The sequence below is a fragment of the Anneissia japonica genome, unplaced genomic scaffold, assembly GCF_011630105.1.
Source record: "Anneissia japonica isolate Jap-2015-1 unplaced genomic scaffold, ASM1163010v1 scaffold288252_len263706_cov166, whole genome shotgun sequence".
NCBI classification, from domain to species: domain Eukaryota; kingdom Metazoa; phylum Echinodermata; class Crinoidea; order Comatulida; family Comatulidae; genus Anneissia; species Anneissia japonica.
Genome location: NW_022703281.1, coordinates 1 through 18,870, shown reverse-complemented (window position 1 = coordinate 18,870; position 18,870 = coordinate 1). Strand labels below are relative to the sequence as shown.

The following is an 18,870-nucleotide window of genomic DNA, read 5'->3' as shown; positions in this document are numbered from 1 at the left end:
GCTGAAAATAGCCATTTTACCTTTGAGAATTTTTTCAATTATGATTTTCTTTCCATCTTTATAAAAACTGCACTGATATATTCCAGCATCTTTTGATGTACAAGTAGGGATTTTGAAAAACCAATTATCCCCATCAGTATTTAAAGATAAATTAGGTTTTAATTTTAGACTATTGTATTTTTCAGCAACTTTCTTCAAAACATGTTCTGATGACCGTCCTCCACATTCCCATTTCAACTCAACATTATCACCACAGGTTGCTACTACAATATTATTCACTTTAACTAAGAGAAAGAAGCAAACAAATGAAAATAAATATAGGAAGTTATCATTTAACTGTCTCAAAAATTAAAGCGAGAATGTTTTTCTCATTGAAATGGTTAATTTTAAGATAATAACTTATTTATATACAAATTGAGCAATTAAAATGTTCATTCTTATCTTATCTTAAAAATGCACTGTCTGTCAGGAGCTAAAAATAATTTCAAACATATTTTTTATCTATAAATTATAATTTAATAAATCATTTCCCCGTCAATTAAAAGAAAGCAAATAATACCTTTCTGATTGATTGATTGATTGAATTTATTCGGTGTAAACACCAAGGAAAGCCCATGAAAGTCTAGAAGAAGACTTATTTCCAGTGGGGTCCTTCTGGTGGTGATTGGGCAGTACACCGGGAGACAATCCCCTACTCTTTTCCGAAGAGTGTACTGCGTTCTTTAACGTGCACATGGGCCATAATGCATGCGGGACCAACGGCTTAAACGTCTCATCCGAAAGACGGTGCGCTATTGTAACTTGTATTTCAGCCCTCTAGCTGAAACACAAGGAGAGGCAGCGATGGGAATTAAACCAAGGACCTAGAGATCTCCACGGTTCAGCGCACACACAGTGGCTACCACCAGATTAGCCGACTGAGCTAAGCAAAAAAATATAATTAAAATAATGAATCATAATTCATTATGATTATGTTGTTCAAGAGAAAATTTTTTGCTCATTAGTGGACATTGCATGACCACTAGATTAAGCTATGCTCATCATATTTTAAAATCATGGAATCATCATGTTCGTATATTTATTTCTTTACATCTTTGCATGGTCCCTTTATATTTTGTTAGTAATTAATTTTAAGAATTTTCCTATTTCCATACATCTGTACACTTGTTTCTGTAGCATATTTTTGTACTTTACAAATGTAAAACCAATGAAACCATTATCAGTTTAGAGCCTATATCTAGAAGAAAGTTTCCTTAGTTTATTTTCGCAACCTGTCATCAGGTTTGTGATGGTACTGCATCATATTTTAAAATCATGGAATCATCATGTTGTAGTTTTAATAATCCTGGATAAAATGAGCTGAGCATAGCTTAATCTAGTGGTCAAGCAATGTCCACTAATGAGCAAAAATTTTCTCTTGAACAACATAATCATAATGAAAATGCTGAAAATTGCCGTCAATATTTCGTTTGGCATTTATGCAATGAAATAGTTCTTAAAAGATAAAATCAGAAACAAAATCATAGCAACCCATCAATTGAAGTGTCAGTGTATTTTACCTTTGAGCACTTTTTCCATTATGATTCTCCTTTTATCTTTATAAGAACTGCACCAATATTTTCCAGCATCTTTTGATGTACATTTAGAGATTTTGAAAAAGCAATCATCCTTATCAGTATTACGTGGTTCAGGATTTAGACGAACGTATGTTCCATCAACTTTCTCCAAGACAGGTGACTGTCCAACACATTCAAATTTCAACTTAACATCCTCACCACAGGTTGCTTCTTCAATATCACTCGCTTCAACTAAGAGAAAGAAGCAAACGACAATAAATATGTTGTTGTCCAAAAGACAGTCTCATTGTGTCATTCTGTGTCTGAAGGCACATTCAATAAATAGGCATCTGGCCCTTTTAACATAATAAAACATACAAATTAGGTGAGGGTTGCTAAATATACACTTCTATAATTATATGCATAATATACATACTTTAATAAATTAATAAAAAAATATTAACATCTTCAGACTACAATTAAATGAAAGAACTGAACTATTGAAGTGCTATATTTATATATAATATAAATCATCAAAGGTACATTATACAGTGTTTAATAACGACATGATGGAACATCGTAGGCTACCCTGTAGCTTTTCAACGAATAAAGTCCTATAAAAGTCATTGTGTAATAAAATTCCTCTGACGGGATTCGAACCTGCGACCTCTCACTGACAAGGCGAGCGCCATAACCACTAGACCACGAAGGCTTCATGGTTGAACAGGTCCAAATATCAGTCGAGAACATTGTATTACACAATGGTGTTATTACACAGCAGTGTTAACTTATCTGGCCGAACGCCCTCTTGAGGCGCACCATTGTGAATGATGATAATAGTGAGCTTTCGCAAATGCAGCACGGACGTCCTCTATATGGAACGCCAAAAGGACAATTTACAAGTGGCGCAGTGCAAAAGTCAAGTGGCACAGTGCAAAACTAAAGTGGCACAGTGCAAATCCAAATGCGTGTGCTGCTACTTGAATTTTGCACTGCGCCACTTTAGTTTTGCACTGTGCCACTTGACTTTTGCACTGCGATTGTAGTTTGTCCTTTTGGCGTGATATCGCGAAAAGGACAAACAACAATTGCAGTGCAAAACGAAAGTGGCGCAGTGCAAAACTAAAGTGGCGCAGTGCAAATCCAAATGCATGTGCTGCTACTTGAATTTTGCACTGTGCCACTTGACTTCTGCACTGCGCCACTTGACTTCTGCACTGCGCCACTTGAATTTTGCACTGCGCCACTTGACTTTAGGTGATATTGTATGGAACGCCAATTTTGGCATCGAAATTAAACTAAATAAAATAAATGAATAAAAAAATCAAGAACACATAATTCAATTTTTCTTAATAATTTCACAGCAAAACAACAACAGCACAAAAATTTGGGACTAAAACACAAATAAGAACGTTATGATCATAGGCATACTTGTCGTAGATACCGTAGCCTAGGCTTATCTATTCTATTCATCGTTACTACCGCTAATAAAGGCCTATAGCATAGTTGTCAGCCATGGCAACTAGAGACAGATTAGAAGCTTTGGTAGTGATGGGTTATACAAATAAACAAATTGCTGAAGAAATGGAGGTAAGCGTAAGCACCATAAAAAGCCTCCGGCGTAATTTCCGATTAAGAAAGAGTGACCTTTCGAGTGATATCAGCGTAAGTTTGAAAAAAAAAAAATCTGTTGCGTTTTGTTTCTACATCATTGCTAGGCTAGTCGGGGTAGACTACTTATAGTTAGGCTATGCTAGGGTCGACGCAACCGACTGGGTAGCTAGTTAGGAAGATCGATTCAGTAACATGCATTTTCACATTGTATTATTACAGCTCAGATTACATTTTCAGCATTTAAATTTATTAATTAGACCAATAATACATACAGTAATAATTTTTTGGCAAATCAAAAAATTAAAGGACACAGATTTGTTTTTTGACTCAAGTAGATTTCTTCCTCTTTTTTCTGTTTACATTTTGACAGAATGTAAACTATACGGTTTTAAAGATTTTTTTAAACATCTTTCATAAATACAATTTCAATATTTAAATGAATAATATGATATTAATTTTATTGTGGTCTTATTGTGCGACAGCGATTTCTGATATTTATATATTGAAAAATAAATACTGTTTAGGCATTTTAATTATTCATATATTACTGTGGCCTTTAATAATAATATAATGATAATGATAATAATAATAATAATAATAATAATAATAATAATAATAATAATAATAATAGTTCATTCTTATGTAGCGTAATTTACCTGTAGGCCTATAAGTTATTACAACTGTACTTTAATTGTTATCGTTAATTACAATCAACCGCGGTTGAATTTTACAAAAATTTTTCAATATTATTATTATTATTATTATCATTATATTATTATTAAAGGCCACAGTAATATATTGGCGTGTGTGCGTATAATAAGTATGTATTGGCATGTAATACATATAACAACATGTAAATGTAAAGAAAACAAGTAGAGGCCCAAAAATGAATATTGATAGAAAAATAAATCGAACGTAACAGTATTTTAATAGAAAAAGAAGCCCAATAATTCCAAAGAAGTTGAAAACATAAACAGGCTTGATTTAGGCTCACGGTGCAGTGACACTTTGCTGCAACGATATACTTTGTGGGTGCGTTTTTTAACACTTTATTATTTGAGCTATATTTATTCAAACTTCAATGTTCTTCACAACAAACATACATAGCAGCAACAAGGCTGTTACGTATGGGTTTAAAGGTAGGCCTATCAAAACGGCAGAAAAATGGCAATAAATAAATAAATAAATAAATAAAAATAAGAATACAGAAAAATACAAGACGTACGGTATTCCGTCATCAAAAATATCAAGTTTATTCTATAGACATAGACATTTAATAAGCAAGGTGAAGGGACACAAGACTATACGTACGGTACTGTACCAACACTCATAATATCACATCCTCATTAAATTCATTAGTATTAAATATTAAACCTGTGTATTTCAGTATCCAATTGTTGATGTAGATGATTGAGGAATTGGATCCTAATTAATTACATGTGTAAATGGTGTTTTAAAAAGGAGATAGAACATACTACTAAAGTGGGATTTAATTTCCAGAAGAACATTCAATAAAGAAAGAAAAATTCATTCTCTTGGGCTACACTATACTTTTGCGAATGTGTAGTAATTATTGTTTTAGTTTATCTTTGCCCAAATATAGTTTGGGGGGTGCCACAAGAATTTACTCGACGGGGGCCGCGGTTCCCTATTGGGGGATAATAATAATAATAATAATAATAATAATAATAATAATAATAATAATAATAATAATAATAATAATAATAATAATAATATAGGCCTACCTAGTAAAAATTAGTTAATTTTCATTTTAATGCCAAATTGGCGTTCCATACAATATCGCCAAAAGTCAAGCGGCCACAGTACAAAAGTCAAGTGGTGCAGTACAAAAGTCAAGTGGTGCAGTGCAAGTCAAGTGGCGCAGTGCAAAACTAAAGTGGCGCAGTGCAAACTCAAAATGCGTGTGCCACCATATTAGTTTTGCACTGTGCCACTTTAGTTTTGCACTGTGCCACTTGACTTTTCCACTGCGATTGTAGTACAAACTTGTAATTTGTCCTTTTAGGACTAAAAGAAATGAACTGTGACCGTCCTTGATACTCGTCTGCGTTCTGATCATTCGCAGTTTCGCAATCGAAAAACGAACGGTATTGCATGACATCATTAAGCTGACACACGCCCTCTTTTTTAGGTATCCTAAAGAGCGCTTATTGGCTGCTTGGTATCCCTAAAGAGCGCTGATTGGCTGCTTGAGCTAGTTGTTCGTGATTCTCCACGGACGATAAATTGGCTAAAAACAGTTTGTGATTTTGCCAAGAACGAGAAGCTGCGGGGGTTGTGCATGCGCAGATCGATTTTCGTGTCAGATTACCGTCCTTGAGTCCGTTTGTCGTTGATGCGAAAGCTCACTATTGATGATGGTGACGGTAAGGTAGCTGTGGCACTGGCAACGGAAATGGTGATGATGATAATAATGATGATGATGATGATGATAAAATATATAAGCTATAATAATAAAAATAATAATAAAGTTTTAATAAAATAATGGGATAACGTACATTGAAAACATTGATATCCATGTCTATGTATGGTACATACGTATTTCTCTCCTGACTCCGCAAAGTCTGTTGTAAGCTTCAGGCGGATTGTTCCATTTGATATAGTACAATTTGTAGGCTGGTTAAAAAAATGTAAAATAGTCAAAACATCTGTTAGATCTAGTATCTACAATCTATCTGCTATAATTTTGCACTGTTGCTGCACTGTGGTAAAATCATGATAATACTGTATACATAAAATTATTGTCGACTATCATAAATTTGTAAAAATAATGCTAAAAATAAAAATTTGAAAAAATGAACCCAGAAAATATAGGCCCCAATGTTCACATACGGGAAAGCCAATTTGCATGCATGATGTTGGCATTGGCGGATGGTCAAAACAAGCATGTTATGCAGTGCATACCCTAGCTAAAACTTTAAAACAAAAACAATATTGAGTAAAAGTCACTCAAGCATTCACTAAAGAAAACAAAGTTTCCACCCACATCAAAGTATTATATGAAATGATGCCTCAATAAAGCGAAATGACGGACGAAATGGCCATGTCAATCACCTTAGTGACCCTTATCAATTCAAAGTAAATATATATAATACGAAGTAAACAAAACTTAAAACTAAAAATTCTAAATGCAGTAAATAACAAAGGAAAATGAATTAAACTTGAAAACAAATAAATAAAAACAACAAAGATGTTCACAGATTCCACTTCTTTGAAGCCAGGCACTTACTGCTCCCGACGGTCGACGAGGTTATATGAAGAAGGCAACGCGACTGCGAGCGCGCAATTGATCGTTTTTAATGACGATCCGTTCAGACGACCACCGAAAATCAGCAGACAGCGTCGCGTCGTCTATCGCTCACAGGGAGCAGAGTTTGATTCATCGTGCAACGGTCGTACGATGCGGTAAGTGTCCGGCTTAACGTTAAAAATATATCTATATATATTTATAGCATTAAGGAAAGACGGTTTACAGTAGGTGTGTGTGTGTGTGTGTGTGTGTGTGTGTGTGCACATTTTCATTAGTATACAGTATTATTATACCTGCATAGTCTCTGTTTCATCATTATCCTTTTCTTGTTCATCAACTTGATCGTGACTAAAAAATATTCATTTTTAATTAAGACATACAAATTAAACAATATAAATCTACAGCTCTTTAATAAAAACATTTCTGGAATCAAATTTCTGGAATCAAAAATCAAATTGGTGCTTTACTTGCTAGCCTTTCAATTCCATGGTTCAGGAATAATGATCTCACAATTCTAATAATTTTGTTCTTGTTTTCTTTTTTTTTGTCTTGACATTGGGTTTGAGAGCGCATAGAGACATTCTGTAGTATGCGCTACATAAATGGAAGACCATTACCATTACAAATTTCTCTATTTATTGTAGAAGTCAATACTTCTACTTTTTCCTTTAAAATTTTAATAAAATCATATCAGGAAAAAAAAAACAAATTTTAAAGAACTGTGAGTTGGTGGTTTACTTGCTAGCCTTTTATTCCCTTGGTTCAGGACGTTGTGTGTTTATCATAATTCAATGTCTGGTCTTGTTAAAAAATCAACTAACATAAGGTTGACCACATGGGTGATCTTTACTACGATTTTGTTGTACTGCTTTCTTTCCTTTCCTTATTTGTTTTGTAAAGTTGTACTTGTGCTAAAGTTTTCAATGTGTATTTTAATGTTAATTCTTTATATTTAATACTTTTAAAATAAAAAAAAAATGTTATACTTTTAATTTTGTATGTTTTATTATTATGCAAAATTAAACAAAATACTAAAAGAGTATAATGCTAAAAATAAGCATGTATCTGCTGTTGCATATACACATTATCAAATACAATAACTCACTTTGTGGTAAATGTCTTTGTCTTAGTATGTTTCCCTTCCATCATGAAAGCAAGAGGTATGAAAAGTTAGTATATTGCGATAATAACAATATAGACTGCTTGACTTCATTGTTATAAAAATTGTATGTCATGTACAAGAACAAAAACTGTAAAATAATACAATGAAGTTAAACATTTAAATATAAGAATATTAATGCTAAAATAATAAATGAAATAAGCCTAAAAATTTATGAAATAAAGTTACCTAATAAATCATGTATAAAGTCATTGAAGAGCTAGAGTTGCTCAATTGTAAGACATACTTTTAGGGCAGTAAAATTATTTGGCAAGGTAACAAACAAAATAAAGGAGTCCTAGGGCCTAGAGAAAATTGGCAAGTATGAGAAGATTTGAAGCTGTTTTAAATGTAATTATGCCCAAATTTGAAAGAGAAAAATAATCCAATAACACCAATCCCCATCTCTGGCACCACCACTATGTGGGTAGTGGGTACATACTGCAAATATTACAGTCCACTTACTCCAGAACAGGCGTTCACTCCCCCTCAAAAATCGTCACCAACAAGTGTCAACTTTTACTATATTACAAAAATTGCCAAAATAATGCAAGAAGAGGTGCAGCTTTTTTCATGGTTACAATAAAACACCACAATTTTGTTTTTGTATTTTCTGAGCACTCCTATTTGTTGGCGCATAGACACTTGTACACAATGCAATTTACAAATCAAAGATTGGACATAATTTGATAGGCGTGTAGTCTAGTTAAAGAGGATGATAATTTGTGGCCATTAGTCAAGATGAATATGTTCCTATCTCGCTGCTCCAGGTATTGTTTGTTTACAAATTTTCATTGAAAACAAATAAATAAATATATGGTTACTTTTATTTTCTGACAGTTTCATTTTAATGAGCATTTCCACTGTTACCAACGTCTGTATAAAATTCCTTACTCTTTTTAGATTCAAAAATTCTAAAATAGCACGCTTTAAAGATTTTAATCTTTGAAGTGCGCTATTTTAGAGTTTAAAAGGAGGAGATGGTCAAAAATTCACCAAAAACCTCCCTGTATCATCCCAAAAGACATATTAACCAACTTCTTTCATACCTGCAAATGCGATAATAATTTTGTCAAGGATTTTTGTGCTACAATTTGGTAACAAGTTTCTATGCATGTTTAAAAATGCTAACATTTTTGTGTGTGGTTGAAACAGGCTATGAAAAAGTATTCTAGGAAGTTCTATTCAGATCTATTGATCATTGTTTGAGATATTTATGTAAAGTAACTTACAGTTTGTAGAGTATTCATTACAACAGATTCCACAAAAGTAGAAACAGCATCGGAGAACATACTTGAAGAAATATGTAGTACTACTGCACAGCGTAGGAGGATTGCCCTCCCCTTTGGGAATTTTTTTACTGTCGACTATAAGATCCCATTGGACCTTCTCAAACCTTGCAATACTAGGACGATATTTTGTAAATATTTCTTTTGAATTATCATAACTTATCACTTCTGTGACTTCAAGGCTCTTCCGAAATATAAAGTCTGCAAATAAATTTGTATATTCCATTGTAAACATAAGCAGATTTCCAAACTGTGTTTTACACAAAATATATATTTTTATTTATATACACATAAGCATATTTTTACCGTTCTATACAATCAATACAAATGAATCCTCCTCCGACACTTCTGAATACAATTTTCTTCATTGAAATACAATAATGATTTTAAAGCAATACGTTTTAAACTTTTATCCAGGGCCGACGAACTTTTCCAAAGTGGGGGCACCAGTAGTAAGATGAATGGAAATATGGATGGGTTCAAATTTAGGGGGTGGCGCCAACATATTTCCCAAAAACCCTAAAAGGAGGGGGGGGTTCCTCCCCTGGGAAAATTTGTATTCTTAGATGGCGGGAAATGAGGTTTCCCGACTTTGAGCTACTGTAGGTGTCTATTAATGACTTAAGGACTTTAAAGTCCTTCCAAATTCAAGGTTTTTCCATCTTGAAAACAGTCAGGCAAATTTTTCTGATTCCTACAGTAAATATCCCTTATGTGTGCATACATACATAAAAAAAGAGTAATTGCACACGTATTCTTATTATATGAATTGATAAGTCACAAAAAAGGGGAAGGGGAGGGGGTCCTTCCCCCGAAAATTTTGATCCTTCAAAATTCAAGGTCCCCCCCCCCCCCCGCCTCCCTTGAAAATAATTCCATGAATCAATGAACCTTAAAAGGTGGGTTCAGGTTCTCCTCGGGAAAATGTTGATTTCTAATTGGTGGAAAATGAGCTTTTCCGACATATGACGTGTCTTTTAATGACTTTTATGTTCTTCAAAATTCAAGGCTTCACCCTGTTGATTCCTAGATGGCAGGAAATGAGCTTTACCGACTTCTAAATTTTCTTATTGCAACAAAAAAAAAAAAAAACATAAGCTCATGGGTCATAGTCTTTTTTGTTTATCTTTTTTTGCCCAAAGAAGGGGGGTCAGGACCCCTATCTGCCAGATCCGCCAATGTGAATTGCGAGAAAATCTAACTCGGTCGGGGACTGGATAAACACTCTATTTCCCCTCCCTCACCTCCTTCTTCCCTCTTTCCTTTCACGCATTTCTTTCCGATCATACAAAAATCTCCTTAGACATATATTTTCTACCCCGACATGTTACCTATTTTTAGTCGTTGTTTTAAATCTGTAAATTTGCAAATAGTATTTATTTGCCTTGTGGGTAACAATGAAAAACTTACAGAGCAACAAGATTATCCACAGCATAAGTAAAGAAACAACTGCCATAATGAGAATCACATACCATGGAATTCTTGATGTATCTTATAGAAAAAAAAAACTTACTGTATAAAGATTTCAATTGAATTATACATTTTAAATAAATAAATTATGCAATATTGTTGAAAAATCAAAATTCAAGACCTGGGAATTTGGTTGTGGTCCGGGATTCCATGCCAGGTTCACATAACAGAATGTAATAGTCAGTTGATATTGTATTTTTTCTAGAATACATTGCTACACTGCTAGAGATATTACATAGGCGACGAGGATATAGTGATTGCCGAGTGATACTTCCTACGCTTCAAAGCAGCATATTGACAGGGTTTTGGGTTTAGTATTACTTATCTCTGATCAATATTCAGGTGATACGCACCAAAATGTTGGCATCATTAAATATGTTATGGAATCTAAATCGTTAATATATCAGCATCGAGTATTTCGATTTTTAGACTGGCAGTAAATGTAAATATATTAAAATTCAAAATCTACTACCAATTACATGTTATATTTTTGTATTGATTCCAATAAAGGACAATAAAAGGTCTGAATTCCGAGGCCATAAACATTAATTCGTCGTGTCGTTTTATAAAATTTTAATAATAGGACAGATTCGCGATGTACAGAGCAGATGATCAAACCAGGCTGACAGACTTGAAAAATGCACTTGCGCAAACTATGTTTATGAATAATTAATGAGGTATATTTATGAGGTATAGTAAAACAAAATACAACATGGATTTATCTGCGGTAAAGTAGTGAATTTTTCTTGCCTTGTTGTTGGATGATCGGGACTTTTATTTACTGCTTCTGTGTACAATATCAATTAATAAGAGAAGACATGGGTACGAGTAATTTTTCAAAACAACAGAACTTACCGTATCGCTTTATTTTCAAGGGAATTGTATTACTGGGTTTACCATCTTTTTCATCACTTACAGCTTTACACATATAGTTGCCACCGTCATCTGCAGTTGCAGATTTAATGATTATTGCTTCTTCACTTGTAATAAATCTAGTGGTGTCTGTGGTGTCGAATGTTTGTCCATCTTTATACCATGAGATACTAGGGACTGGATAACCATCAGGTTTCCTACAGGTCAAGATTACTGATTTCCCTTCAGAGGCACTGCTTGCTGAAGTATTGAGTACAGGATCATCTAGGTCTGTAAATGGTCAGGATTACCTTGTATAATTATGATGCATTTAATAGAAATAACTAATATTTTGAAAACATGTAAATAATTTGTTTGATACGTCGGTTAAAAAAATGATATCTTCAATAGCTGTTGTCAGTGAAATTCAATACATTTACATTTCCACATACCAGATACAATCCTTTTTGTATATGCAATTAGTAGGCTCAAATTGAAATTTTCTAGATGCAGAAAGATACTTATAATAAAATACAAATATTATTATAATATCAATTACACTTCCTAAAAGCAACAAATTCAGGTCTGTTTGTTTTGATTAATGGAAGCTTAAAACTTTCATGCATACATTCATGGTGGTACATTTATTCAACACAACACAAAAAGAGGAAAGAAACTGACAAAAAGTGAATTGTAGCCAAGGCTAAATTGCTCACAATTTATAATCAATAACCATTAAAATTAAGTAAAAATGCATTAAAAATTCACAAACAATATTTAAAAACATTTGAAGAGGATACCAAAATATATACATATTATGATAAAAATTGATTTGTTAAATCATAGTTATATATATTTTTCTAGAAGGAGGTGATGGAGCAATGCTCTTGGTAAAGCTTGTTAAAAATTGTTGGTACTGTATTTGCTTAGCCGCAATAGAAATATTAGCAAGAAGACAGTAAGTAAAAATTAATTTTTTGGTTTTTCTGATGAAGTATATCACAAACATCACACAGTGTCTCAGAAAAATCTCTATTCCTAGGGCTTGGGCAATTTTTTTAGCACAGTTTATGAACTTTTTGCCTAAAATACCATATTTTAGATAAATTTAGATTGGGGTTGGAAAATATATTTATGTTTTTGGACATTTTTAAATGTTACAGATATGAAATGTAACAATAACTTGGCAAATAGTTAATCTTCACTCTCGTTAAAAGAGTTAGCGGAATAATGACGTCACCACGACAAATTTTAAGACAGTATACATTTTGGAGGAGAAAACTGTTTATATTTTATGTAAAAATAATTGTATTTTATCAAAGTACAAATATAATCCCAAAACTATGTTATACATACATGAACTAGAAATGATCCTTTTACATTGTAACAGCATAGCCTTCCCAAGGTGTAATTTTCTCTGACAATTGATAATTAGGAGTTTGAAACCAATCACAATTTAATACAAAAAATGTACTACAACTGTGACTTTAACATGAAGAAATTTTACAATTTTTTTTTTTTAATAAGACTTATGAAAAATTTCCTGATATTAATTATCCAAATAAGCTAATAGCATATTCACTTATGTACCAAAAATTAAAAAAAGAGCTGAGGCACTTTATCTTTATTACAATATTGCATTTTGCAAAGTTTGAAACAAATAAGCCTTACCAAAATTTATTTATCGTGGTAACTAGCACACATTTTCTGACTAGTGACATATTGAACATGCAAATGAGCAATTAGCATATACTGTATTAACACACGTACAACCCAAACAAATAGGCTCCATCACTTACAATGCTTACAATTTCAGCTAAATTTTAAATCTTTTATGGAAATTATTATAGTATTTAATGTCAATTTACTGATTATTTTGTGAAATGTTAATTATGTAAATGAATTAGCATATTCATACACATAACAAAAACAATAGGCTCCATCACATTATTACACCATCTTGCATTCTGCAAAGTTTGAAAGCAATCATACGTAACTAACTTATTTATCATGGTAACTAGCATAATTTACCTGATTAATGAAATAATAAATATGCAAATGAGCAATTAGCATATTTACACACGTACAAAAACCAACATGGTCCATCGCTTACTATCTTTACAATTTCAACTAAATTTTGTGACTGAAAATACATTTTCTTTAAAAAACCATAAAATTAAACCAGTTTTTATACAATATTTACAATATTTTTGGCAAATAAAATCAGTCCCTCTCTCATCAATTATTAAAAACTAGAACCCTGCGGGTGTGTACGTTCTTTTGTACGCAAAACACAAATTTGGGAAATGCAATAATTAACAGTCACCACATTCATTCATTGCATTTTGCCAAATTTGAAACTATTGGACTTGCCAATTTTTAGTATGGTAACAAGCAGCGACTTTTTTCCCTTTTGAAATAAAGTAAAGCAACACCTAATGAGCAAGTATACAAGCGACTAGATCTCAAAATGATGCATTGCATTGTTTAGAGTCACACCTCAAAAAAAAAAAAAATTGGGAGGGGGGGTGGTTAATTTTACTTTTCCGCATATCAATATTCTTTCTGCACGCATCCTAATAAAACTTGTTTTAACTAAAATATGACAAGAAGCCTTTAAATGAATTACTTAATCACAAATTTAACATAGATAAAAAAATTTATTAACAAAAAGCCAAAGCAAAATACACTACAAAATAAACTTGGTTTAGGCCCAATGTATATTTGTCAATGATTGGAGATTGCGAAGTTAAGAGACCTGCTTCTTAACGGCAAAACAATAGATAGTGTGAGTAGGCCTAGGCTATGTACATTCATGGTACAGTAGGCCTATTCAATTTTTTTTTTTGAGGAAAAAATTTTAATTTATTTTAAACCACATAGTAAGTAGGTCCTAGTGTAGAATAGACTTCCCTTCCCAGTCTTTATATAATTTTTAAGTCAATATGCATATTTATCATATACTGTAATTATCAGAATAGGATAGGCCTATTTAGTATTCATTCAATGAATCGAATTGACCATGGAGGTATTATAGTGAGGTTGACTAAGAACATAGGCCTACATCGCAGTCGAATTTGTTCGGGGAGGCCTAAACGATCCTGCCTAGGCCTAAGCCTACACTAACTGCCATCGAGCACGTTTCCTGCTGGACCTTGTCATGTACTGTAGGCCTAGGCCTAGCTAGGTATAGGCTAACCTAGGCCTGGATTTGCCTGTTTGAGAAACGCTTCAAAATGTCAGCAAAAGAAACATTTTGCTCAATATGCACTTCATACGGAAAGACTCGTCCATCCTATCTCTCATTAACTTCTGCAGAAACCTTTGCTACCGATTTGAAGTAGCAACAGCATTTTTGCTGACTGTGTCGCACATACTTTTACCTGGCAATATAACGTTGGTGGCGCGCTTTATGATTGAAAAAAAAAGTATGAAAATGATTCTTTCAAAATGAATGCTGTAAATTGCTACTATACAACATTTTATGGAATTAAAAAAATGTTATTAAATGTTTTTAAAATTGCAACCATGCTGGTACAATAAAATAATAATACTGATACTGACACACTATCATAAGATACTGACACGCTATCATACTCATAGGTCAATTAAAGAGTGGGAGAAGCTATAGTTCTTAAATGTAAATACATAAAACCTACTTAGGCCTATGCAACTATTCGACAACTATGCTACATATCATGCTCACTACCCATCGTGCCATTTAAAATCTTGTCAGTCTAAAAAATATAGTTTGCGATGAATGAAATTAAGGGATGTTTCGAAGCGGGTGGCGCCAGTTGCGGTTGCAGGTTCCATATAAGAGAGAAAGATGGAGAGATCTTACTTACTCTAAAAACGGTTTGTCAGAAATATCCCATGTAATTTCTACAAAATACCAGACTGTAAAGTTGGGTCGCTAAATAAGCACTCCAAGTATTAAAATTGTTGGAGCTTCCGGAGGCTTTGCCGCGTTTACATGCCCATGAAGTATAACAAATTGCTTACAAACCAACGATTATTTTTGGCCCGTTAGATCTGGAGTTAAACTTAGCCCACTATCCCTATACCAACCCCCTGTCTGGACTACGAAGTTTGGTTTGCAAAACAATGTAATAAAACATGTCCGAACAAGCCTTGGGGTCTAGCCGTTAAAATATTCAAATATTTAAAGATTAATAATGAAATAAAACAATGAAAGGCATGTTAGTGTAACTTTCAGTTTATTAAAAGAGATATGTTATGTCATTTTCATTAATGGAAAATCTCCGTGGCATCCCTTACTGAGTAAACTCTAAAGTTAAAAGTAGCTTCTTCTTTTTTTTAAATATTTATTTATTCACTTTCAACAATAAAAAGTTTAAAAAAGATTTTTGCTGATATAGAGTAGTGATAATTCCAAAAATCAAAATTCATTGTATATAGATTAAATACTGAAAATAATTAAATAAATACTTACATATCACTTTCAGGTCAATTTGATTACTAGTTTTGCTATCATTCCCTCTAAATATATCACTTTCAGCTTTACACGTATACAAGCCACCATCAGTTCGAGTTGCCGGGTCAATGCGTATTTTATGTTCATCTTCACTTGTAGCAAATCTGCTGGTGTCTTTGGTGTTGAGTGCTTTTCCATCTTTATACCATGTGATATAATTAGGGACCGGGTCACCATCAGGTTTACTACAGTTCAAAATCACTAACTGATCTTCAAAGACACTATTTGCTGATGAACGGAGAACAGGCTCATCTAGGTCTGAAAAGAAAAACAAATTCTCAATACTTCCAAGTACCTCACGGTATTCTCTATTAATGCCTACCAATAAAAAATAAAGGGGTTTTTTTAAGCTTTATATTGTCTTATTTCCAATATATATAGGCTCAGTCAATCATTTTAATGAGTAACAAAGTTTAGTTTAATGTTATTTCAAGTTAAACATACTTTTTACTTCTTGTTATGCTCTTGCGTACATTACCAAGTTTAAATAAGATTAAAGGTTTTAGTAAATTGGCAGTTGCATTAAAAATGATTAACACAGATATACACTATGTTCAGAACTGGGTAGGCGTATTTAACTCCGGGCATACGTTAACCCAAGTATTTACACGAAATATAGAAGTTCATAACCGCTCCTATTACTTCTTGCTTTCATTTAAGCCTTTTTTTGTGGTTTGTCTAATCCTGGCCATGGTTAAAAACCAGTAATGTATGACTGTCGTAACTCAGTAGCGAGACGGATAAGGTGTCAAACTGCTGAGATTTTATGCAGAAACATTTAAAAAGGCTTTTTAATAAATTAATTTACATTAAATTGTACAAATAAACAAGTTTGAGGAGTTTAAAAACAGTACCGGTAATGTAATACTGTCGTAACTCAGTGGTGAGACGGATAAGGTGTCAAACTGCTGAGAGTTTATGCAGAAACATTTACAAAGGCTTTTTAATAAATTAATTTACATTAAATTGTACAAATAAACAAGTTTGAGGAGTTTAAAAAAGTCAACATTTATTCGAGCAGAGGTAAAAAAAAACAAACTGCGGTATATGTTTTAATGTTATACCAGGGAGTTGTTATTTAGAAGGAGTCACAACACATTTATCTACTTATCTACAGCCAATGAGCGAAGCGCGGTGTACTGAATCTTCAAAGAGAACCGTGACTAACTGCCTGTCTTTTGTCAATAGCGTACTTTTCCGACGATCTTGCGCCCTCAGTTGTTAAAATTTTGTCTTTGTAGAGAAAATAATTTCGTGACAAACGACCAGTAGAGCATGCGCAGAGTTTTTTTTATTCAATTTTCGCTGTTCAATAAATTTGCATATGTTTGGCCGTGACTTTTCAAATGCTACGGCTAGGCAAATTTTTATACGGCCAGATTTGAGGAATGTGGCCGTGGCCGTCAAAAAGGCCAAATGGCAAACCTGTTATCGTCTGGCGCTTAACCATGTAAGAGCGAGTACATCCGGTGGAGGTGCATGCATGTGTACTACTACCACAAATTAGGGGACGCCCTATAGGAAAATGAATGGAGTTCGAAACTCAACAAACTTGCGTTTGAAACACAAACATGCGTCTATTAAGAACTTTATAACAGTACAGCTAAAAGTCCTAGGTGCTGCAAAGCAAACCTTATATGGATAACATTACAAATGTAATAAATCAACAAAGTTAGAAAGAACAAACAAAATAGACAAAAGTTTTGCAGATGTGGTGATAATCTTTTTTTTTTTTTTTTTTTTTTTTTTTTTTTTTTTTGGGACTTATTATTTTGCAGTAGTAACAAATGAATTAAGAAGTTATTAGAGCTGTTAGAACTCTTTCTTTTTGTCTTTTCTCATTAAAACTTATCTCCAACTTTAGTGGAAAATAAACATAAAAATGAAATGTAATGTAGAATGCTAATTTTGAGATGCACTCTGTCATACTTACAATAAACAGTGAGGTTGGAAGGATGGTCTGGGTAGATGTACTTGCCGCTAAATAGTTGGATCTCACATAGAAATTTTCTTTGATTATCATTTCTTATAGGTTTTGAGATAACCAGATCAGCCTTGCCATATTTTGTTCTAAGGGCGTATCGTCCATTGACTGACTGGATATCATTTACAATACCGGAAGTTATAATGGCCCCATCTTTATTCACTTCATCCCATTTCATGTTTAATATTTCAGAAGCATCATTTGAATAGGTACATGAGATTACTACTTCATTATCCCCTTCTTTAGCCACCTGGTCAGATGTTGACACCAATTGACCATATGCCCCTGAAAAAAAAGTAACTTTAATTCAAAAAACATACTGCTCCCACAGTATGTCGACTGCAAAATAAACATTTATATAACATATACAGTAATGTTTTTTTATTATGTAGTCGACATACTGTAATAACAACTCTCCCTTCACTTTACAATATGTGTATAATGTGTATACTCTATTTATCAGTATCTATCTTACATTGTTTAGCCGGCTTTTTGCAATCTTTAATTACTCTGATTAGAGTACGCATTGTTTATTACTCCTCCAACTACAGTGATTATGTGTACTTTTTACTATTTTATTCATGTACCTTGATAAAGACCTAAGTACAGTTTGAAATATTGGGTTTTTTTTAAATAAATGTTAATACTTTAATAATGTTACACATTTTCTATATTATTTTATTATATATGTATATATATATATATAACAGGAAAATCAGGCGTAGCTGCTTGGCAAAGTGTAGATATATATCAAATAAAACTCAGGAACAAGGTATATATTTGCCAAATTTAATACAGAAAATTCACAAACGTTTTCGGCCATAGGCCTTCATCAGGTGTATAGCATAAAAAAAGAAAAAACTATATATACAAATATAACGGACGTAAGACAAAGCAACATAAGACGTAAAGCAACGCTATAATAGAAAAAAGAAGAACAATAGCCTTAAGGGCGTATGCCAAGCTACAAGCTTGACAGCAGTCAAATAAAAACGCGGGAAAATTATACTATGGTGAAAATCATAAACATATATAAAACTATATATAAGAAGAAATAAAATGTAGGCCTATGTGAATATAAAAATGAAAACGAAAAGAAAAAAAATATATATATATATATATATATATATATATATGAACAGTAAATAAATAAAAAGAGCTGATCAATAAAAGCAAC

General features: G+C 32.8%; 1 protein-coding gene across 1 annotated transcript in view; it reads right to left on the bottom strand.

Moving 5' to 3' along the window:
* The window catches only part of LOC117104383 (hemicentin-2-like), a gene marked incomplete at its 5' end in the record, with an annotated part of 23,275 nt that extends 5,297 nt beyond the window's left edge, over positions 1-17,978 (bottom strand). Inside the window, 8 exons of the mRNA XM_033245205.1 lie at positions 21-284; positions 1,560-1,808; positions 5,690-5,807; positions 6,735-6,789; positions 8,895-9,090; positions 11,215-11,502; positions 15,668-15,967; positions 17,643-17,978. Of these exons, the coding sequence (XP_033101096.1) occupies positions 21-284; positions 1,560-1,808; positions 5,690-5,807; positions 6,735-6,789; positions 8,895-9,090; positions 11,215-11,502; positions 15,668-15,967; positions 17,643-17,978 (1,806 nt within the window). The remainder of the gene's footprint in view (positions 1-20; positions 285-1,559; positions 1,809-5,689; positions 5,808-6,734; positions 6,790-8,894; positions 9,091-11,214; positions 11,503-15,667; positions 15,968-17,642) is intronic.
* Positions 17,979-18,870: the final 892 nt, after the last annotated feature.